This window comes from Gavialis gangeticus, unplaced genomic scaffold (assembly GCF_001723915.1).
Source record: "Gavialis gangeticus isolate Ggan-Ray unplaced genomic scaffold, GavGan_comp1, whole genome shotgun sequence".
NCBI classification, from domain to species: Eukaryota; Metazoa; Chordata; order Crocodylia; family Gavialidae; genus Gavialis; species Gavialis gangeticus.
The window spans coordinates 44,296,101-44,319,771 of NW_017728996.1; the positions used below are offsets into that span (position 1 = coordinate 44,296,101).

The window sequence follows — 23,671 nt, forward strand, 5'->3', positions numbered from 1 at the left end:
GGTCACAAGCTGGCGGAGGGAAGGTTTAAGTTGGACATCAGGAGGCGCTACTTCACGGTCAGGGCAGCTAGGGTCTGGAACCAGCTTCCAAGTGAGGTGGTGCAGGCTCCCACCCTGGGGTTTTTAAGAGGAGGTTGGATGACCACCTTACTGGGGTCATTTGACCCCAGTACTCTTTCCTGCCATGGCAGGGGTTCGGACTAGATGATCTGCTCAGGTCCCTTCCGACCCTAGAAACTATGAAACTATTCTAGACTGGCCAAGGGGGATGACCTGGTGACCAACTTAAAAATAGAAGGTAACTGCGTGACAATGACCATGAAATCATCATGTTCATTGTCTGTCACAAGGCAGACAAATTAGATAGCAGGACTGAAATTTGGGATTTCAAAATGCAAATTTCAACCAACTCAGGTCACTAGTAGGGAAAAGGCTGCGGGACCAGGGGCCAGGTGAAAGGAGTGCATGAAGAGTGGTCATTCCTTTAAGACACAATCCTCAAAGCACAAAGGAAGTTCGTTCTCACATAGACGAAAGGTAACAAAAGGGCTGGGAAGCCCTCTTGGCTAAACAGGGATAAACACGGTCCTCTTAAGGAAGAAAAAAGAGGCATACAAACAATGGAAGCTTGGGGCATGCCCCAAGGAGGACTCCAACAATGGCCTGCACTTGTAGGGAACATATTCAAAACCAAACTAAAATTAGTGAAAGGAGTCAAGGACAACAAGAAGTCCTTCTTTAGGTAAGTAGGGAACAGGAGGAAAACAAATGGAAGTGTGGGGCCACTGCTCAACAACTCAGGATAGCTGGTTACCAGCACTCAGGAGAAAATGAACTCCTGAATGGCTACTTTGCTTTGGTCTTTCACCGGGCCAAGGGCAAAATCATGCCAGAGTGGGTATAGAATGAACAGGGTAGGAATGACTGCCTTCCTACTATTACTGTAGAATGAGTATATGATCATTTGAAAAAATTATACATATATAAATCAGCAGAACCAGATGAACTTCATCTGAGTGTGCTGAAGTCATTCAGCTCATGCTGAGCTGGCCTAAGTCATTGCAGGACTGCTGGCAAAACTTTTCCAAAACTTATGGCGTTCCGGAGAGGTCCCTGAGGACTGGAAGAAGGCCAATGTTGTATCCATCTTCAAGAAAGGAAGCAGGAAGGATCTGGGTAACTATAGCCCACTCAGCCTAACTTCTATCCCAGGGAAGATCCTGCAAAAATTCATCAAGGAGTCTATATGTAATAGGCTTGCAGAAGGTAGGATTCTGAATGACAGCTAGCATGGTTTCGTCACAGGCAGGTCTTGTCTTACCAACCTCATCTCAAATTTACGATCCGGTAACTCACCACCTGGATAAGGGAGAGGAGACTGACATTGTACACCCTGATTTCCAAAAGGCCTTTGATCTACTATACCATGATGTTCTGATGAGTATATTGGAGGACTGTGGACTCCAGCATAAGACAGGTGGGTAGGGAGATAGTTGCAGGGTAGGACCCAGAGTTATAATGAACCATTCTCTGTTGTCTTGGCGAGAAGTGGCCAGTGGCGTCCCTCAGGGGTCAGTGCTTGGTCCAGTGCTTTTCAACATCTTTATCAATAATTTGGATGCGGGGGGGATAAGTTCACTGGCCAAGGTCATGGATGACAACAAGTTATGGGGAAGCATGGTCATGCTTGAAGATAGGCTGCAGATACAGGCAGACCTAGACAGGTTAGCAAGTTGGGCGGATCACCATCAGATGAAGTTCAATGTTGAGAAATGTAAAGTGCTCCATCTGGGGACAACCCCCCCATCACACCTACAGGCATGGCAACGCCAAACTGACCAGCACCATGAATGAAAGGGACCTGGGGATAATAATAGAACACAGTATGAATATGAGCCAGCAGTGTGATACTATAGCCAACAGGGCAAATAATACCCTGGCATGCATCAATCGATGCATCTCCAGCAAAACTAGGGAAGTGATTCTTCCACTCTACTTGGCTTTGGTGAGACTGCAGCTGGAGTACTGCATCCAGTACTGGGCGCCACACTTCAACAAGGATGTAATAAAGCTCGAGACAGTCCAGAGAAGGGCCACCCGTATGGTCAGAGATTTGCATGGCAAGACACACGGGGAAAGGCTAAGGGACCTGGGACTCTTCAGTCTGAAAAAGACAAGGCTGAGAGGGGACTTGATAGTGGCTTACTGCTACATCAGGGGCATACATCAAGTGCTCGCTGAACAACTATTCACCAGGACGCCCTTGGGGATAACCAGGAGTAATGGTCATAAACTCCTGGAAGACCATTTCAGGGTCAACATTAGGAAAAACTTTACAGCCAGGGTTTCCAGGCTTTGGAACAGGCTCCCTCCAGAGGTGGTGCAATCGCCTACTCTGGAAATCTTCAAGAGGAGACTGGACAGTCACTTTGCTGGGGTTACCTGACCCCAGTTGTTTTTCCTGCCTGGTGCAGACCTGATGATCTTCCAAGGTCCCTTCCAGCCTCACAATCTATGAATCTATGAACTAGCACATGTGCTGGGGGTTGCCTACCTCTAACCTAGCCCTATATATCTGAACATTGGGGAAGAAAAAAATCCAGGTCTAGACTTTTGCAAAGAAGACTCACATCAAGGTAAAATTCCTGCTGTTTCACTTTGAGTTTGTGGGTTTATTTGAATCAAAACCAAATCAGGGCATGTAAACCCACTTGGACTAAAATTAAAGACAGGAAGGACTTTATTCCATTCCCAGAAACATATTTTTTTAAAAATCTAGCAATGTCTCAGTCCAGAGCCTGATAGAATTTAATGCAGTAAATGCAATGGCAATTGATAGCAATGTACACTGCATTAGAATCTATCTGCAAGGGATTAAAAGGTCCAGTCCCAGTTCTTGGGGAATGCTAAATCCCAGGAATAGTTTGGATACAAGGAGCTTTTTCTCTTTCTGGCATGTATATTTCTGTCAAATGGTTTCTTCACAGAGGACTTTGTTACAACTGAATCTATCTGACACAGTTTGCAGACTGGTACATCAGAGGCAGCATTTGTATAATGAACTGGGGCAACACAGATACAGATACCGTTCTCATCAGTGAAGATCTAAGCCAGACTTTGCGTATCACAAGATATGACATCTCAGATGACAACAGAATACAAAGCAAGGATGGATTAACTGTGTCCGAACACGTTTCTAAGCAACTCTGTTGTTACCAAATGGATCTGTACATTTTAAGTGAAAAATAAAATCTTTCCTTATATTGATTTCTTCCCTTTCACTTTCTCATATTATGATGTGCCTTCAGGCAGTTTATCTGTAGTCTGCACAATGGAAAGTATTAGCTTACCTTAACAGATACTTTTCACATCCTTTCTGTAATTTCATTGCCTCTGCTCTAAAGAGCATAAATTAGGGTTCCATCATATTTAAAGGAAAAGGCACTTTCATGTAAACTGTGGGGAGAAAAGATTGTGTTCCCTCCTAGCTATTGTGCTTTCTTCAAGCCTGTTTAAAGAAGAACACTTGGAGCAGGGGCAATGTGTACGGGGTGCACGTGGGTGCATGTGCCCCCCCTGCATGTGGTGGTGCACCCGCTACGAAAAGGTGCCGCCGATAGCGTCAGCGGGACCTGCGGGCGGTTGCGTCTGTGGGTGGTCTACAATCCTTGCTGGCTGCTGCCGATGCTGTCAGTGGCAGCTGTGGATGGTTGCCGACCCTTGGTCGGTGCTCACCACCCTCCTTCCCCACCACCAACAGTGCCAGCGGTGGCTATGGGAGCTCCCCACTCACAACCACCATGCTCCTGCTGCCGTCGTGCCCCCCCAGCTGCTGGGGGCATGAGTCGGTCATGATTTGGAGACTTGGAAACCTAAGTTTAGCTTGTTAAAAAGTGTTTTTACGTTCTCTCACATTAACAAAGAAAGAGACAGAGAGAAGCAGGAAAAACTGTTATAGCTTAAAATTGTGCTCTTTATTAGCCTGCTTGAGAGCTGCTCTGGTGGTTTGAGATTTTCAGAACACTCTAGATCAGAGGTTCTCAAACTGGTCTGCGGACCGCCACTGGTCCCTGAGCTCCATTCAAGTGGTCCATAAAAAGGCTGTGGAACAATTGAGAATATCTGTACTTGTAAGGTAAAACTACTGATATTAAAATATGAGTTGTGTGCTTTGACTTATAGAACAAAAAAAAGTTTAAGTGGTCTGCCAGTACCCTCAGCAATTTTCAAGTGGTCTGTGAAAAAAAAAGTTTGAGAACCACTGCTCTAGATAGACTTGTAAAACGTGTCAGAAATCTTGTTACTATTATCGTTTAACCAATACCCTTTCATTCAAATAATTGCTTTTCTGTGCACATTTTAAGCATGCCATAATATATATTATGAAATAAAAGCCTAGAACACAATCCATTAAAGTAGCACCTGACCATTACAATGCATGTCTGCATGTGTTATTTTTCTGACTTTTTATCTATAAATCCTACTATGCAGTTTGTAGTTTATTTTACTCCTATCCTATCATTTTGCTCTAAAGCCTCTTATAAAGCATTTGTGTTCTCTCTAGTCCCATCCATTTTATATTTATCTTGTAGCTTGACCAATGAATTTAGAACACACTGTTCTGTTATCATGAGTTGACTGCACTTTGCAAATATGAGGTTACAAGGTACAGATAAGAAAAGTAATATTCAGGGCTGTGATCAGGTCAAGATAACCAGGCTAGGGTGGCTTGTTTGTCATTAAGATCTACCAAGGTTTATATATTTTTTCCTTCAGTATTTGAACATAAATCCCCACTGGTATTAATGGAAGAATTCAAATGCACCCAATTGTTTGTTCTGTGAGTTACTGCCAGACAGGTCATGTTAGGATATTTTAAACAGGGATTGGCATAGTCTGAAACAATGAAAAATAGAGCTTCCTTATTTGTTGTGGACCCATCTCTGATTTTAAATAGTTCAAACAATGGATAGATGCCACTTGTTCACTAGCAGAAGTAAATTAGGGTATCTCCAGAAGCGGATGCTTTGGAAGAAATGTATGGGAAATACATTATAATTATACTGCTCTCTGTAAACATAAAAACATGTTTCAGATAAATTAGCAACATTTCAAAAGGTACATTTATATAATAACAAAAATACCTAGAGTTTGTAAGAGTTACTGCTAACATACCTTTTAGGAGACTCATTAATTTTATTGCTCCTGGGCTTAAGCCTAGCTCTAACTGAGTACGTCTACATGAGACACTACATTGCTGTAGCAAAGTGCTGCAGTGACGTAGCATCAGCAGGCACAAACCATGATGTCGCAGCTACGTCACCATAGCAATGAACTCTCTCAGTATAGCACATCTCTACAGTGATGTAGAGGCTAAAAATAGCCATGCACCACTGGCACAACTCAGTAACACCTGTTACTGTGCCTTACAGAAGTACTAAATGACAGCGCAGTAACAACGGTGCCATTGGGGCATGTGTAGACATGGCCACTGAAAAGTATTAAAAAAGACCTAATGAGAAGGACAAATGATCCCACCTCTGACCAATACAAATTTCCTGCACTTTCCTTTGGAACATCTCATGCTGGTGACTGCAGGAGACAGGAACCTGGACAGAGGGATCTTGGCTCTAAGCCAGTCCAGCAGTTTCTATATTCCTTCGATTTTGGATTCTGCTTTGGAGGCAGGGAGGAGTGTGGGTGTTCTAACTTCTTATAAAAGTGAATTCCTTTATGGGTTATTGTAGCAGGGCACTAAGGTGCCTGCTACCTGAAATACAGCAGTATGGGCTCAGGTGTTGGTTGCTAGGGGCAACCAGGAGGAGCTAAGGGCCCACACCTGGTGAGTCAGCTGACCGGAAGGGGCAGGGCTGACTATTATAAGACCCAGCCTGGAGGCTGTGAGTGCTCTCTCTCTGCGGGCAGCCAGGAAGAAGGAGTACTGCTGGGCTAAGGGAAAGAGATCGGCCCTGAATGTGGGAAAGAGAATAAGGCCTGAATGTACCAGCTGCTAGTTACATGGGTGAGAGATGTGGTGTGGTTTGGAGAACGTTTAGTCAGGAGGTTTAGCTTTGTGTTATAGCCCAGGGGCTTGTGGTGGTGTTGTTTTTGTTGTTGTTACACTGGAGGACTGGGTGAGGCTATTAGGGGTTGGAGGAAGCCTCATAGGGGCTCCACGGTAGCATGGGGACCCTAGTGCCAGAGAGGGCGCAGCATTTGGGGTGCACTGATCCCAGCCCCCCGAGCGAGGGGGGGCAGCTGCGGGAAGCCCCCAGACCGAGGGGGTTAGAGATTGACGAATGCCAGAGAACACGGTTGTGAGGCAAGCCAAAAGCACCTGTGGGGCGCGGAGAGTGAAATCGACCAAACAATTGCGAGGCTTGGGGTGTGGTACAGGGCTGGTTGGAGCCACGCACAGCCCATAAGGCTGGGGTGCACCGAGTCACCCAAGATAGAACAAAGACCGAGATGCACCAGAGCACTGTGTCAGAGAGGACCAAGGGCAGCCTCCCTTATACACTGTCGACATCAAAGATGTGGCAGGCGAGATGTGAGGGTGCTCTTAATATTACATTGGCACGGTATGGGGTGCTAGGGGAGTTCACAGCCACCCCTAGGACCCCATGCTGCTACAGTTATCTTTTGAGGTTAGTAGATTGGTTGTTTCATGTGAACATGGCTGTCATAGGAATGGAGGCAGTCGGTCTCTTTGGCAGCATATCCCAGTAACATGGAGGGTTCTGAAGTTGAGGACAGAGATTGTGACTTCAGGCCAATTCAGTAAGTTCTCTTCTTACTAAGACAACACATAAACCCTCTTAAATTAGCCATAGGAGAATTCATACATAATTACAGCCCATGTCCTGACAATTTTCAAAAAGATGCCCTGTGACCTGTGGTAAATACATTTTTCCCCCTGTGTATCAATCCTGCTCCAGATTTGCTTTTCTGCCTGCCAGCTATTCTGTTTCCCTGGTCTGTGGATTTATGAGCCACCCAACTTCTTACTGCAGACAATGACAGGATCAGGAACACCAGAGTCCCTATAAGGAGTTGCTGCATGACCTAAATGCATCCAACTGTATCATCATCAGACTGCAAAGTGAATGAAACAAAATAGCTTTTTCTTTAGGAAGTCTTACAACTAACAAAAACTTGCCACACAGCAGTATCCAACAGAAGGTCACCACCAGGAAGAGCCCGACAATTAGAAATGCAGCCTGAACAAGACACTTAAGTATCTTCTTTAAGGATCATATAGTAGTACCAAAGAGTTATACCTGTGGACTGCATATTCCACTATGAATGGGGTTTATCAAGAGACTTGAAGGGCGCATTCCCACGACAGTGCATGTGCATTTCCTCAGGGACAAATAGTGGCACATAGCTGTGCCACTGCTACTTGTCCCTGGGAAATGCCCTTGCATGCACACTGTGGCAGGTGGCAGATTGCCTTGGGTGGGGTAGGGGAGGCTGGGGCCAGCACCTAAGTTGGTCCCAGCAGCCTTACCTGGGGTCTGGGTATGCAGAGCCTGGTCAGCAGCTGGAGCATGGCTTTGGTTGGCCAGGCTCTGGTTTTTGGCAGTGCACACTGCAGCCATATGTGCTACTCCACTTTTTTTCTGGTATGGGTTTTTTAGATACTGGGATTGCCCAGTATTTAATTTTGGCTCTGAGCTGCAAATATGCAGTGCAGAGAACCTTTTCACATGCGCCATGTGCATTTTGCAGTGCCTCAAAAGCCTTTGAGGTGCCACAAATCACATGTTCTCACTCATCTGAATGCACCCTAAGGCCACATCCAGATGAGCACAGACATTTGGTTCCACAGGTACAAGTAGCAGCGGTGCACCTTGTGCCACAGCTACTTGTCCCTGAGGAACACCTGAGCCACACGCACTTTGGCAAGTGGCAAGTTACCCCATGGGTGGTAGGGGAGGCTGACACTAGCACTGTGCTGGCCCCAGCAGCCTTATCTGGGGTCCTGGGGGCCTCCCAGGGTGGCAGCAGCGGCGATCCTGCCAGGCAGAGCCTGACTGACAGCTGTAGCATGGCTCCAGGCAGCCTGGCTTCACTTCACAGCTGTGCGCACTGCCTGTGCATGTGCTGTTCCTTTTTTTTTCCCTGCGTGTTTTTTTTGATGACCCCTAAGGGCACGTCCAGATGAGCAATCACGTGTCTGTTGCAGCATCTCAAAGCAGTTTGAGATGATGCAAGAGACACACTGGAAATGAAAAAATGTTCTCTGCATTGTATATTTGCATCACGGACTCTAATTTTGATACTTGGAAATCCCAGTATCAAAAAAAAAAATGCTGAAAAAAGCGATGCAAGACACACTCCTAGAGCGTGCCCTGAAGCAACTGGAGGCTGGGGCCTCCAGTGAGATGCTCTGGCCATGTCTCTATGGCTGCCCAGTGCCCCTGCTGCTCCACCATGCTGGGGCAAATAGGAGCAGGGCAAGGCTGCAGCATGACCCAGACCCAGGCACTGTCCGAGGTAAGCAGGGATGTAGGGATGGGGGGCACTGGGGTTGTAGGGGTGGGGGGGACTGTTCAGGAGGGGTGGGTCCCCCGCCCAGTGCACAACCCCCACACAGCAGCAGTGGCTGTTGGAACACTCATAGCCCACTACTGACTGGCACAGTCCGCCCGGTAAGACAGCTTGGCTCTGTCCGCCTGGCACTTGGCACCGGCTACGCCACATGGTGCTGCACTGACCCAGCCCATTAGCATGCGTCTTCAGGCAAAACTGGGCCGCTCTTGCTGTCACCTGGGGTCCCAGCAGCACACACAGGAGCCGTGCATCCTCAAGCTGGGCCAAGTCCTGCCTGCATAGAGCTGACCCAGCCCGAAGGCACACAGGGCACATGGAGGCAAGACCTGGCCTGGCCTGAGGGTGCATGGCCCCTGTGTGCGGTGCCAGGACTGCAGGTGACAGCAAGAGAAGCTTGGTTTTCTGTGAGGGCTGGGCCAGTGCGGCGCCATGTAGCACAGGAGGCACCAGGTCCCGAGTGGCCAGGCCTGTGCCACGCTGCCAGGAAGCTCTACCAGTCAGTGATTGCTGGGGCCTGGGCACAGGTGCAGGGAGCAGAACAGCAAGGCCTGGCACTACTCAGAGCCATAAAACCGTGGGCAGAAGAGCTGCAGATGGACTCATATCCTGGTGTTGGGACAGAGCTGCAGCCTGGAGGGAGCGAGTGGGGGCAGGCAGGGGCTGTGGGTCAGGAATGAGGGGTGCTGGGGGGGGCAGAGTGTGCTGGGGGGGGAGTGCTGTGGGAAGGGTGTGAAGGTCAAGGGCAGGAACAGGACACCAGCATATCAGTGCTACTCAGTGCTCCACATCCAGTTGGGTGAAGGAGGCAGGAGCAACTCTGATTTTTTTTTATGATAAAAAAACCCAAAAGCAAACACCAAAGCATACAGATATTTAGAATTTATTTTATTATGATGATAGAGGCACTGGTACACTGGAAATATATCAATAAAAAATTGTCCAACTGATCTCTGTCTCTATAGTGGCATTTCATCTTAGTAGTGGAACAACACAGATTTTGGGTATTTTAATGAGAGAATTTGGGTTTCTTATCAGAGAATTTGCAATTTTTAAACCAGGAACACCAGGATCTCTGCTGGTGAGGCAAGTGGTAAGAACCGGGCAGAGAAGCCTGCCCAGGGCCAGCACCAGGCCCAGCAGGAGGGCAGATGAGGTGGCTGACCTGGACATTAGGGGCCAACAGGACATGCTTTTTGGCGTTCAAAGTGGGCCACTGAAGCAAGCACAACTTCTGGGCGACAGCTGCCCAGATGGCAGAGCGGGGTCACCAGAAGACACGACAGCAGTGCCACCCAAAGGCCAACCGTGCAGCCATGGCCCACTGGCAGCTGGCCCAGAGGTGCAGGATGCTTTGCTGCAGTGCCCATACCACAGCCCAGGTGGTCATGCAGTCCTTGTCCAGGTCTGGTAGGCACGCAGCCATGGGGCTGCAGGTCACAGACAGGCAGCAGACCCACTGCCAGACTGCTGCAGTGGGTAGAGGGTGCAGGGGCCACTCCAGGTTAGGGCTGCTTCAGCAGTCCAGCTGGCACAAGGGGCTAGTGTGTCCAGAAACCAACTGGTCGGGCCTCAGAAACTTCCAAAGGCAAGTAGCCCTGAGCTGTTCATTAGGGCAGCTTTTTATACTGCTGGGGCCAGCACAGGTGCTGGCCCCAGTCTCTAGTTCCCCTTAGCTGAAGATCCAGGAGGAGCTAGGTAAAGTCAATTTGTCTGAAGTGGCACATCTTGCCCCACACCAAAGTGCATGTCCAGGCACGTGCGCTGAGGCACTAAGCTCCTGCACAAATTTGTGCTGCTGCTGTTTGTGCTGCTGCAAGTGCATGAGTCTGCATGTGTGGATGCACCCTCAGGGTGCATCCAGATATGTGTGGTTGTTTGGTTCCCCGGGAACAAGTAACGGCAGCACACCCTGTAGCGTGCACTGGCTGAGCTTGCGTTGCACCGTTTTTCTTTTCCCCACATTTTTTTTATCCACGGGTCAAAAAAACCTGCGGGGGGGGAAAAAAAAATCTCGTGTAGCACATGTTCGGGCAGCACACCCTTGCAATGCAGAGAACACTGGGCTGTGCGGTATGTGGCACTGCAAATGTATTTGCAGCACCACATGCTGCACAACCGCAGTCGTCTGGATGAGCCCTAAGAGTTCACTCCCAAATCTAATTGAATTTCAAAAGGAGTTGAGCTTTTAACTTCCTTAAATACCTTTGCAAATGCCAATTGGCGCCAAGCTAGTTTGCAGTTTTGGGCTTTTATAACAAATGCATATTTCAGGTTTGATCTTGCAATTCAAGGATTTGCAACTCAACTCAAATGCTGATCAACTCAAACGTTGATCTAGCAACTCAAATGCTACCTCTGGGCATTTTAGTTGATTCCTGGAATATGGAGGACATTTTTGAGAAGAGGTTTATTGTCTAGGCATATTGTGGCTAGGAAAAAAAAAAGCGGCTGTCTACTCTGCTGGCATCTACAATAGTGATTAAGTGCCCTAATTAATGGTTAGGTTGGTGTTTTGGCTTTTTGAGACACTAGAAGAACATCTTTCACAACTCCTAAAAAGGCCACTTTTTACAGATACAGCCAACATGTGTAATTGCTTGTGAACTTTGATAAAAAGCTTGACATAACTAAAAGCTAGAACTGAGATCTGAATAATTCTTAAATATCTTGATCTCTTTCTGTTCATGAATTGCTGTTGAGCATACTGCAATTTCTCAGTTATAATGATTATTTAAAAAGGACTTTCAAATAATTACTTTGGATAATTCTTTATCTGTGACTTTTTTTCTATAAGTTCTCTGTAAATATTTGAAATCTCACATTTGAATGGCATATATTAGCTGCCCCTAAATAAAGAAGTCACGTGGTATGTTTTTATTCTCTGACTGAACTAGGAGAACCCTTACAAATTGTTTTTCCAGCTAAACCAGTTCAAAATGTCCTTCTATAATTATTCTTCAGGCTTACCTAAATCTGCTATTGCTATAATAACATTTTGTGAATCTCTTCCTAGAAAAAGCAAAAACAAAAGGGCATGGGCACAGCCCATAATAACTCCTTAAATTGAAATGAATATTTGAAAAACACTGCTTACAGTATTTCTTGGCTGTAGTACTAGCCCTCTAAAATCTAATCTCCTCTAGAAAAGGAATGTAAGCCAAATTGTGCATGTATACCCCACCCTAACTGGAGACTGGGTATAACTGGCAAAGTTCAGTTACTTGACATTATGCACAGAGCTAAGCAAGGGATAGTAATATCTTGATTGCCTGAATGACAAGGGAAACAGTATAGCACACAAATACCTTTAACAGAGAAAAGGATCCCTGGTTGCCAGTTTCCCCTTTCATGGCCTTCTAACAGATACGAACGCGCTTCTCTTCTTGATTATCCCTCATCCACTTTTAAAGCAAATAGCATTCTTTAGATCCTGAAAATGAGATGTCAAAATATACCTAAGGGTGGTAGGCTTTTTAAGCAGCTCTTAGTGGTTAAGATCAAGATAGGTATCTGATACATACTCTGACTAAGGCATAGGAACAGATCAGTACATACTGATCTAATATGTCTTTCAATTACTAATTTCAGTGACTTATTTTAGCCCAGTGTGCAATCATTTTCTATCATAAAGAACAAACAAAAAGATACTGAAGGTTACTGGATACACAGCTCATCTCAAAGTTTCACTGCATTTTAGTAATTCTCTTTTATCTGAATACTCTACTTGAAAATCCAGCTCCTGACTACCTGTGTACCTTCATCAGTGGCAGCTCTTGGGTTTCTGTTTTAGCATTTACAAAAGGGGCAAAACATTTAAGTATACAAATGAACTGGCTGATCAACAAATCACAAACACAGCGAGAAGACCTAACATGAAAACCCCCAGTGTACAAAACTGGCTTTTGAGCATCCCCACACAGCAGCCTACCTATCAGGGAGCTAGGGACAGATGCTGACAACATTTGCATTAGCACAGGGATCAGTTGGCAATGTCTGCCTCACTGGAATGATTCAAGGAAGATGAGGAGGAAGAGTGAAGAATTCTTGCAGTGCAGCTGGCCTTGTATGCTAATTCTAGAGTATGAAGTTATAAGTAACTCATACATGGCTTGGACAGGAAAAGATGACTGATCATCCAAGATGTGTCCAGCTGGTCCTAAAGGTGTTTCAGGGGAATGTCAGATTCCCTCAAGAACCAGATGTTTATAGTGCTACCCATTTAAGACTAAAAAACTGCCTGGAATCATGCTCATGTAATAAGACTGTGACAGATTAGAGGACTCAGACTTTAATGGAAGAAGGCCAGTTGAATAAATTGGTGTAGCTCTGTTAACTTCAATGGAGTGAAAGGCACACCAGTTAAGGGTCTAGCCCATTATCTTTACATATTTCCTTGCCCCAGTATTGATTTCTCCTCCAGCAGACAGAACTGGAAGCCCCTCAACTCTATCATGTATTAATGAATGATACGTTGCAGATTAAAATTTGTGGCTATTAGCAAACTTTCTCTCCTTGTATCACAGAAGTGGCATTTCAATTCCTCCTGGCTCAGCCATTACAGTGTGTGATAGAGATCCTTCTCCTCTACAGCAGCTGAATCTAATTTAGAAAAGTGCATTATTGATTCTGTTCATTTATCAGATTCTGTGGCACTAGTGTTGAGTACAGCCTTGCCAGTAACAACAAATAAAACAAAAAGAAAAAACTGCCTGTGAGACAAGAATATACTCTGTCTCAAAAATATACTTAAAATTCAATAGTTATTTTGGTCAGTGTTTTTCTTTCTGGAGACCAAGTTGTTAGTTTTATCTTCAATTATAAGTGGATTAAAAAGCTACTGATGGTAGAAACTCTTAAAGAGATCTTTTCAACTCTTTATTTAGAAAAGTTGCAAATGTAAAGCTAATATAAACTTTCTTGGTGCATGAGTGAGAAGGATAATTGCCATTTCTTCAGCTACTACATTTGTGGGGAAAGGACTGTATTTTTTTCTGTTTGTACAGTTCCTGGCAGAATAGAGTCCTTGTCCATAGCTGGAACTCTCAAAGGTGACTGCAATACAAATAAACAACAGTAATTTTCTAAGGCAGTATTGGCATAAATGGGGAATCAAACTGCTTCCCCAAAATAAACTCTACCATGGAAGCAAATTTACCGGTCCTTGAAAGAAAGCTATTTTATGAATAGTTTAAAAATCAATTTTCTAGATAAAATTCCAAAATCAAGGAATTTACAAAAAGTATCACAAGGAATTTAAAATATCTGATGAAACTGGAGTAAAATTTGACACTAAGATGTGTCACCTTTTCATCAACACAAGCTTCAACATTTTTACCAAGCTCATATACATTTCTCAAAGCAAGAAAGAAGCCTCAAAGATTTTGTATATGCTCTCAGAGAAGCCAAAATAGGTATGCAAACCTTTGCCCCATGGGGCTTGTATTATGCTCTGTTTCAGCTATCATGAGGAAGGTCATTAATGAGCTTTTTTATGTGACTGATTCTACATCATTAGGGTCAAGTAGAATTCTTACCATGTCTCTGTTTCTTTCTTTCACTTCATTTTGAATTAATTTCTCAGAGGGTAATCAACAATCAACCTATTCTGGATTCACTCACTGACTTACAGTCAAGTGTTTCTATTACCAATACTCTGAGGTATCCAATTACCCCTGAACTCCTAGTTTGATGCTAATGTAAAATGTAAAGGTTTGTTGACTCTTCGCACCACCCAAATGCCAACACTTACAGTGATGGGTGAGTTGCAAACATGACAGATTAGAGATCAATGTCATATTTATTTAAATTGTCCTTCCAAGGGATTGTTGAGTCAGAGAAACAGTTTCTAAATCAAAGAGCCGTAATGACACAATTTATGACACTGATATGATTCAATTTGAATGCAATATTTCTGAGAAAGAAGCAGCAGACAGAAGGCTAAACACAATTAGGGGCACATTAGACATTCTTTTCCTCTGATATTGTTTTAAATGTGCAGCTCATGATGTCTTATATTCCTATGGACACAATACATAATCTACTATTTTCCTTACCTTCTTTCTCTTTATGTTCATGTAGATATGGCATCTGTGGTAACTGGGTGTCTCAAACAACAATACCTTATACATTTATACAGTATTGATCATCTAGTGATCTAGCAAAACTTCTAAAGAACAGTTAAGTATTACCCATTTCCCAGCTAAGCATACTAGCATCATAGCTGCCTGTTTTGAAGCACTTAGGTGGAGCAAAGCAGCTAGAAATTCCTAGATCCGGACTTATGGGGAGGTACCAGAGATACTTTATACTAACCACCCTTTCAGTCAGGAGGCAAGATGTGTAGACAGAGCACTGTGCTACTCTGCTATACTCCATGGAACCTTGACAGGCGGTAAAGGAACAATCCAGAGGTTGTTCTCACTTACACTGAGGATTGGTTCTGGGACCAAAGAGCAGCAAGAGAGGACATAAAGCCACCTTTGTTGTGCCCACCTCTCATCTGCACCAGTTTTCCACAACTGAGGATTCAACCCAGAAATCTAATTAGGCCTGCTGGGTGCTAGGCATTTTTGACCATCTAGCCACTGATTTAGCTGCCCAGGTTTGAAAATCTTGTAGTACGTACACACATACCAACTTTCTGACAGTTAAGCTGACTTAACTTTTTTAAGTTGACTTAACTGTCAGAGCACATGCACATATGTGGAGCATACTCAACTTTAATGTGGCACAAAATAATATACCTCTGAGGTGTATTATCTTGACTAACATTAGCTAAGTCAACCTAGCTCACAAGATGGCTGCCACCACGTCAAGGAGTTGTATGTATATACACTCCAACATGGCTTAACTTAAGCCAACTTAGTTAAATCACCATATTTTAAGTTGACTTAGTACATACATATACACCTTTGGTAGCTATATTGTTTAAGTTAATTCAAAGTGGGGTATCTAAAATGAGAGGCCAGTTTTGAAAAATGTGCTGCTAAACTCTGTGCCTGGGTTCTCCCACTTAGGAGTAGTACCTGTTCCAGTTAGGAATGACACAATTTGCCCACCTTGGCAATACATGCTTTGAGCTCTAGGAATAATAATAAAGAATTTGAATGTAAGAAACCTTTGCATAAAGGAACAAACAGGACTAATTAAAAAATACTTGAAATAAAGATTTCCTGCTCCAAAAATGGGCTTTTTAATGGATTATGAGCAATTAAAATATACTATGCTGGCACAAGTGATAAAATTAAATACTCAATACTACATTTTTAAATACAATTTCACAAAAGAATACTGGTTTGGGGAATACTGCTTACACTAAATTTTATAGATAAATAATAAACCTTGAACTGCCCTCTTTTCATTTTTTTCTAATGCTGTCACAGTATTTATCATGCTGTACAAGAGAAGAAATCTTTCTAAAATCACTGATTACCCATGGGCTTGGTCTTATTTAGTTATAACACCTATATATCCTATTCTATTCTATTCCAGTTATAATGTAACAGTTTGCAATCAAGGCTGTAGAATCTGAATGCATATATGGTTGGTATTAAGAATTAGTATAGCTAGTCTGGGGATCGGTTCTGTCAGCTGCCAGGGGAAGGAGCTCCTGCAGAGAAGAACTGCTCAGAAATGCTGTGGCTGCCAGACACGCTGCTTACAGAACTCGTGGGGCTCCAGAAGCTCATCAGGTACCCTAGGCTGCGAAGCACTCAATGCTCAGGGAGAAGTTTTAAAGAGACAGAGTGTACCCTGGGGCTCATATTTTTGTTGTTGTTTGTACACTGATGGACTGGGATAAAGCTAACTGGGGAAGAGGAGGCCTCATTGGGGCACATTACCATGTAGAGCCCCAGTGCTGGAGAGGGCACAGAGACAGGGTGGCAGAGAGCCAGCACCGAAGAGGGCCCAGTGACTACAAGAGGCTGAGCTAGACTGAGGCTTCATAAAAAGGGACAACATTTAAATACCACCTGCAAGGCATGGGGTGTGGTAAAGGGAAGGTTTTGGAACCACACATCTAGCCCATAAGGCTGGGGTGTCCCGTGAGGCACTTGCTCAGAACGGGATGCAGCAAGTGGTCTGAGAACACACAGGATTTAGTAGGGTCTTTCAGGAACGTGACTGTGCAGCAACTTGAGGACAGCCTCCCTATCTATTATCTTAACCAACAAGATGTGGCAGGCAAGACTAGAAGGCACCTTCAGGGCAAAGCTGGCATGGTCATGGAGCCCGCACTGTGAAAAATGTATAAATATTGCAAATAATATGCTTAGAACTTGCTGAAGAGATCAAAGTATCCTTGCATGATAAAATCCTCTCATTTTCTTCATAAACCCAACTTATGAACTGCAGGTTTATTAGGCCTCTGCAGTTCTGAAAAAAGTATTCAAAGATTATTTTATAAAATTAAATTATTATGGCATGAAAGCCAGTCAAGTGCTTGACAACAAATAGGCAGACAAGGTTCTTTGGGTGAATCGGATATCTTTTATTAGGCCAACTTAAATAGTTGGAAAAAAAATTTTAAGCAAGCTTTTGAGTTCAAAAACCCTTTGTGAGGCTGAGGAAGTTTCTGCAGTTTATTATATCTCATCCAAGAAATGCAAAACCTGCCAACACATCTCCACCACCCCCACAATTACTACACCCCACAACAGAGCCATCAGCATTCCTGGATCTTACAGCTGCACCTCCAGAAATATAATATATCTCATCCAATACACCAAATGCCCTGATGGAAAATACATAGGCGAGACCAAACACCAACTGTGCACCAGAATGAATGCACACTGGAAATCTATCAAAGACAAGAATACCCAATTACTTGTGGGGGCACCTCTCTCACAAGACAACTACTCTCTCTCCAATCCCTCAGTCCTGATCCTCAAAGGAAACTTACAAAACACTTCCCAGAGACGAGCCTATGAACTCCATTTCATCAACCTCCTCGATACTAAAAATCATGGACTAAATATAGACATTGGATTTATGACACATTATAACCTGCCTGACATCTAACTCCCCAGGTACTTCTCCACTATTCATCCCCCTTCTCTCCCCTCCACCCAGCCTGTCTCTCACCCACTGACTCCTCAATCTACATCTTCACTGACTGCCTATCTTGTATGCATACCAGCTCAACCTCTAGCTTCTTTACTTTTCATTCCATCCAGGAAGAGCACACACCAACTGCAGAAAGTATCTCAGCCTGACAAAGGGTTTCTGAACCCGAAAGCTTGCTTAACATTTTTTTCCAACGATTTAAGTTGGTCTAATAAAAGATATCAGATTCACCCAAAGAACCTTGTCTGCCTGTGTCCTTAGACCAACACAGCTACAACCTACACCCCTGTAACATGGAAGACAACAAATACATTTTTCTGATCAAAGCAGGCTACTTGTGAAAATGTATGGTTTTGTCCCAGCCCCAAACATACACCATATGTGCTAGTTGAAGAGCAGGGAGTTCATGAACTTCTGTTTAAGTTCTGCTTTAGATACGTTTCAGTGGGTGCATCTACCCATGCCCCCCACAGTGCGGTTGTTACTGTGCCTTTATTCAGTACTTGCTTTATGAAGTAATGAATGATGGCGCAGTAACAGCTGTTACATCCTGGTGATGCACAGTTATTTTTAGCGGCTACGTAGCCGTAGAAACACACTATAGCAAGGTAGCTTGTCGCTACAGCGAAGTAGCGTCAGTGTCACGGTTTGTGTCCACCAATGCTATGTTGCTGTAGTGTCATGTAGATGCACCCAGCATGTACTGATTTTAGAACAGCACTATCATTTATTCATAAAGATAACGCATTTGCTTTTGTTCAATTAAGATGGTGAACATTGTGCTATATGATGGAGAAATATGAAAACATCAAAAAGAAGTGAAAAAAAACCTTGTTAGAATATTTTTGCTCTTAAAAATGAGGCTGACACTTCCTATAACAATACTGGGGAGCAAACAACAGTTTTTGCATGAAACTCCAAGTAGAAACTGTTCACTAATGTATTTTATATTATACAGAAAACTAACATACAATTGAATAAATTGCTTCAATAGATTAATTGGTATCTAACAACTGAAACTTGTCCTATTAAAATTATGGCATGGTTAATAGCTATGATTTAAAAAGATAAAAGTTTGGAGTTGCATTTTTTGCCCTCAAATATTTGCAAACATGAGTCTGATTTTGATAGTCTTACAGACACCTCGCCTTTTGTTCATGATGCCATGGGTCAGTTTTCCTCTCCTGCTTATCATCATAATATCCCTATGGCAACACAAGGGATATTAATCATCATATAGTATCTGCCCTTCATGGCTAAGTAATACAGAGGAGTTATTAGTGTGCTCTTTGTTTATTTTTGTGCAATTTAGCCACCGGAAACAAGGAAAAGGAACTGGCACCATTTGACCAGCCAGCTTTATGCAGATTGCAAGCAAGTCCTCCAGATACTACCGTGAAAGACCTGCTGGTTTAATAGTCAATTCACAGGATTAGGCACCAGAAACTCCTGGGTTCAATCAGTTATTTGAAAACAGTTTCCACTGACTTCAGCAAGAACTGTTTATGTATAGCTAAGGTCATGATATGACCCTCCCAAATTCTGATTCTGGCACTTTCTGCAATGGAGAAATCTCCACTTCATGCAGCTATTTAAAATTATTTCCAGTGTCTATTGCTCACTTTGCCCTTGAACAGCACTGACAAATGGAGGGTCTCAATTTTTTGCATGCATATATTTACAGTACCAAGCTCAATTCTCAGAGGCAAAGTTTCTGGGAAGTAGGCTGCAGCACTTACAACATGATTATAATTTTAAAGTGGGTAGAAGTGATACCTTTAGTTCAGGCATGTTTATTATAAGCTGCATAGGGAGTTTAACATCTGGATCCTTGGTATAGTCCATGGGCACAACGTTTGGTGCCATTTCATGGTATCGGCCATGCAACCTGCAAACAAGCACAAAAAAAACCCTTTAAGTAACTAATTCTACTCACACAGTAAGTGAATTCATAATGTATCTGTCTGTCTGCTCTAGTTCTCTTTTGTTTTGATTACAACAGCCATTTGTTTGTACCCACCAAACCTTGCTCCTTTTAAAGTTACTGGGCTTGTCTATCACCAATGTCCATGTATAAATTAGATTGATCAGAATACAGAACATAAGTGTTCACAGGCGTCAGTACACAATCATATAAGTACAGTACTGGTGCATCCATGGGTGGGTCAGGCCCAATTGGCAAAGGTGGCCCAGGGGATATTCTTCAGAAAAAGCAAAGTGCAGCCACGCAAGAACTGCATCACCTATTAAGCCAGTGACATGGCTCAAAGGTATTCAAAAGACAAAGGATTCATGACTGTACTGCTGGTCACCACAGTAAACAGAAACAGCAGTGTCATGCCTACATAAATCAAGTCCCTTTCCTACTGTGCTTCACTCATTCAGGAGATTTAAACCCATTTCTATTCTTTACTATTCACCTGTGGTCTGATCCCACACACCCTGACAAATGGGTAAGTCCATTAAGTTTAATAGCACTATACCCAAGTAATGGCTAATCTTATGGAGCAAAGAGAACTTTTCTCATTGCAGAATTTGGCCTTTGGTTTGAACTGGTGTCAATGGACCAAAAGGGAAAGGGTACATTCCAATACCAATTCCCTATGTCATACTCCTTAAAATGATTTTAAACAGCTACTTGTGCCAAAATATTGTGTGTAAGGGTTTCTTGTTGGTACTCACAAATACCCATTCCTGCTTTGGCTCATGAAGCCCTACATAGGGCAGTTGGAACACCAAAAAACCCCACATTTCAAATACTGCCTGAACAGGTGCTGCGCAACTGTGGCGTGCACCTTTGTCCAACTTAAGGTGCTCTGGTGGGCTCTCAGCGTACGCTGTGAGGTAGAGGAGAATGTGCTGTGCTTCATCATCACTGCATGTATCCTCCACGACATCCGTAAGACTGGGGGGAGGTCTTTCACAAAGACCGGGCAGAGGTGTGGCACACAGACCAGGCATAGCACTCCTAGCATGCATGGAGGCTGGCAGAAGCAAGCCCCCGGAGGCTGTGTATCCCTGGCCCACAAACCAATAGATATTCCGGGTCTATGAAGCCCTAGCCAACTACTTCCTTGGCTGTGGAGACCAGGGGTACTTCTTAGATGAGTAGGACTAGAGGGCTTCAAGTCCCCAAGTGTCCATACCCTGGCACTAAATGATGGATCTCCTTCCCCAGGCTCCTGTGGCCCTTCATCCCTGGTGAGGTTGGCCACAACCCTGACTGGCTGGACACCTTTCCCCACTGCCTCTCCTGATGGGTATGCACTGGGATGCAGGGGAATGGCACACAAGGAAGATACAAGCCTCAGTTTACAATGTTGCACTTGCCAAACTTTTCTTATTTTTACTAAAGAAAACCTGTTGAATGTTGCCTGTGTCATAACTTGGTTCTTCTTCCCATCGATGCAAACCTTTGGAGGGGGACTGGGGTAGTGTGGGGGCAGTGGAGGCTTGGGAAAAGGGTGAATTAACTTGGAGGGGCAGTTAGACTTGGGAATGGGGCAGGGGTTGGGGTTAGGGGGAAAACTCCAGGGGCAGAACCCAACACAGAAACTTGAAAGAGAGGGTGGAGAGGGGGGCTTTAAACCTGGCACATTAATTCCAAGATTCAGAAGTGAAGACTAGGGTCTTCTTCATGTAGGAGCTAGACAGATGGGTGATCCTGGACCCACTGTCCACCTGAAAGGGCTGTGGGAGGAGGCAGGAGTGGGACAGGAGGCATCACCACAGCAGGGACCACAGACCCCCACATCCTCATCCCTAGCCCCCAGGGCCCAATCTCCCTTTGTGGGGACCTCAAACTCGTGACCCTCATGACTTCAAACTTTCTAGGGGCTTCCAGCTTCCAACTGAGCATGGGCCAAGTGCTAGCCCACCTCTCTGCCAAAGAGGGCTGGGACAGGGGCTCAAAGCACACAGGGATGCTGGAGGACAGAGATGTAACTGTAATCATTAAGGGTACAATACAGATGTTCAATAGTTTGGTCTAACCTGAATTGGTCACAATTTAGTGTGCCTCAGATGTGATATATTCTAGGTTGCTTGCACCATTTTTACACTGGTATATGTGCCATGAATGTCCAGTCTCAGGTTTAGAGGCCAACCTACATTCAATTCACTTAGATCATGTGCGAGACAGATGGTAACTATATTGTTATTGTGCTATAATGTTTGTTTGAAGCTTCTGTTAAATAAGAGAAACAGAGGGATGCTTGATGGCAGGGGATGGTGGAGAAGAGAAGCAGCTGGAACCTTAACTAAGGTCTTTTAATTTTTTTTATGCTACCTGTTACTTTTGCTCAGGACAAAGTTTCAATCTCTTTGTATGGGTGCAACATCTGTACCAAATAAACATTCTCCAGAAGTAAAACAGGGATGTTTCCTGCTGATGCACTGTCTTGTAAACAAAAAACAAATCAATTGATGTATATTAAAATTGATCCAAATTTGATGCGACTTAAAGTTTCAGCTGCAAAGCAAGAGTATGGTACTAATCAACTGCATCTTCTTCAGTAAAGAAAATGGGTTGTGTATGGGACCCACAAAAGTAATGTCCCTTTGGATACCAAGCAATATATATCTTCTAGTGTAAGGCCAATGAAAGCGTATATCTTATTTGCCAGGGATGTATTTCACCTACAGAGCTTACTAGACTAGCAAGTTGTATTGAATTTTGCCTTTGGTGTCTCCTTGGAAAGTACAATTGTCCAAGAGCAGCCTCTCCTTGTCACTGTATCCTTGCTGTGTATTCCCCAAAACATAAACATTCAGCTGTTACATCTCTACAAAGGAAAATGATATTCCCACAACACATTTGCATTTAAGTATAGCATTTTAACAGCACACTAATGCTAGGAGACAGCTAGGGAATATTAGGAGCAGCATTGGCAGGCTATTAGAATGATTTAGCTTTAGCTTTGTAACACAGCCAAAGGACATAGAAAGGAGCATGTTTCATTTAGTTAGCTCATCACAGATCTGAAATAAAACTCATTCCAATTTCCCCTAGTGCAGAGAGATACAGGCAGAGCATTAGAATTGGACATCATATCTGCTTAGAGAAGGAACATTAGTATTCTTGGGTCAAAAAACTTCACCATGAACCAAGTCTTTGTTCTTCTCTATATGTGTTGATATAACTTTGATTCTACACTGTACTTTAGTTGGAAGTCTTCCTCTGAAGACACACATAGAATGAACCCATTATATTTTCAGCCAAACTGTTAAAGTGCTTTACTGCTTTCTTTAGGTCCTGGAGTCATTTTCTGGAAGGCAGAGTCATCCTTCCATTGATCAGACAATACCTCAGGCTCCAAGACCAGGGTAGGACAGTAGACGTACAATATATTGGTTGCATATCAGATAGGCACCATTAAAAGGAAAATGAACATTAATCAGCAATAGGCTTTTTTTTGGCCAGTATATCCAATAATGTTACTGATAAATGCGGTGTGCCCCACCCCAATCAGGAAGAGGCTGGTGCAGCCCCTGGTCCTGAGCCCACAGTGGCCAGCCTGCCCTTGCTCCACACACAAATCTGGGGTGGGGGGGGGGGCACATGCCCCCCGTGCCTCCCCTAGGGGTACACACAGCAGTGGGGAGCTATCCCCCATTTCCACTTCCCACACCAGTCACCCTCAGCTGACAATGCAACTGCTTTGTGACGGACTCTCAGAGCCTGAACCTCCCTCCTTGCCTGGCAGGCTTCTCAGGCTTTGGTGAGGAGCAGATCCACCTATGTGCACTCCCCCCCACCAGGTTGCACCTGCTGATCTGTGTCCTCTCTCCCTCCTCCAGGGCATGCCCTGAGGCCCCGGGAACAGAGGGAACTGCTTTGGCCTCAACATCGGCTGTGGGGAGGAGCTGGGCTGCTATGTTGGCACTGTTGAGACCCTGCACTGTGTGGGGTCCCGAGCCATCCCACTTCTGGCGCCAGCGTCACATTTACTATCCTAGCTGGGCAGCACCTGCCCATGCCCCTGCCCCACTCCCTCCTTCACTGTGGGGGCCTCGATTTGTCCCCCCTTGCCCCTTCCCCCTCCCCCCC

At 44.3% G+C, this 23,671-nt stretch overlaps 1 protein-coding gene across 1 annotated transcript in view; it reads right to left on the bottom strand.

Moving 5' to 3' along the window:
• CIB2 (calcium and integrin binding family member 2) overlaps positions 1-23,671 on the bottom strand; it is a 143,066-nt gene that overhangs the window by 63,496 nt on the left and 55,899 nt on the right. Inside the window, exon 3 of the mRNA XM_019504397.1 lies at positions 19,399-19,510. Coding sequence (XP_019359942.1) covers positions 19,399-19,510 — 112 coding nt within the window. The remainder of the gene's footprint in view (positions 1-19,398; positions 19,511-23,671) is intronic.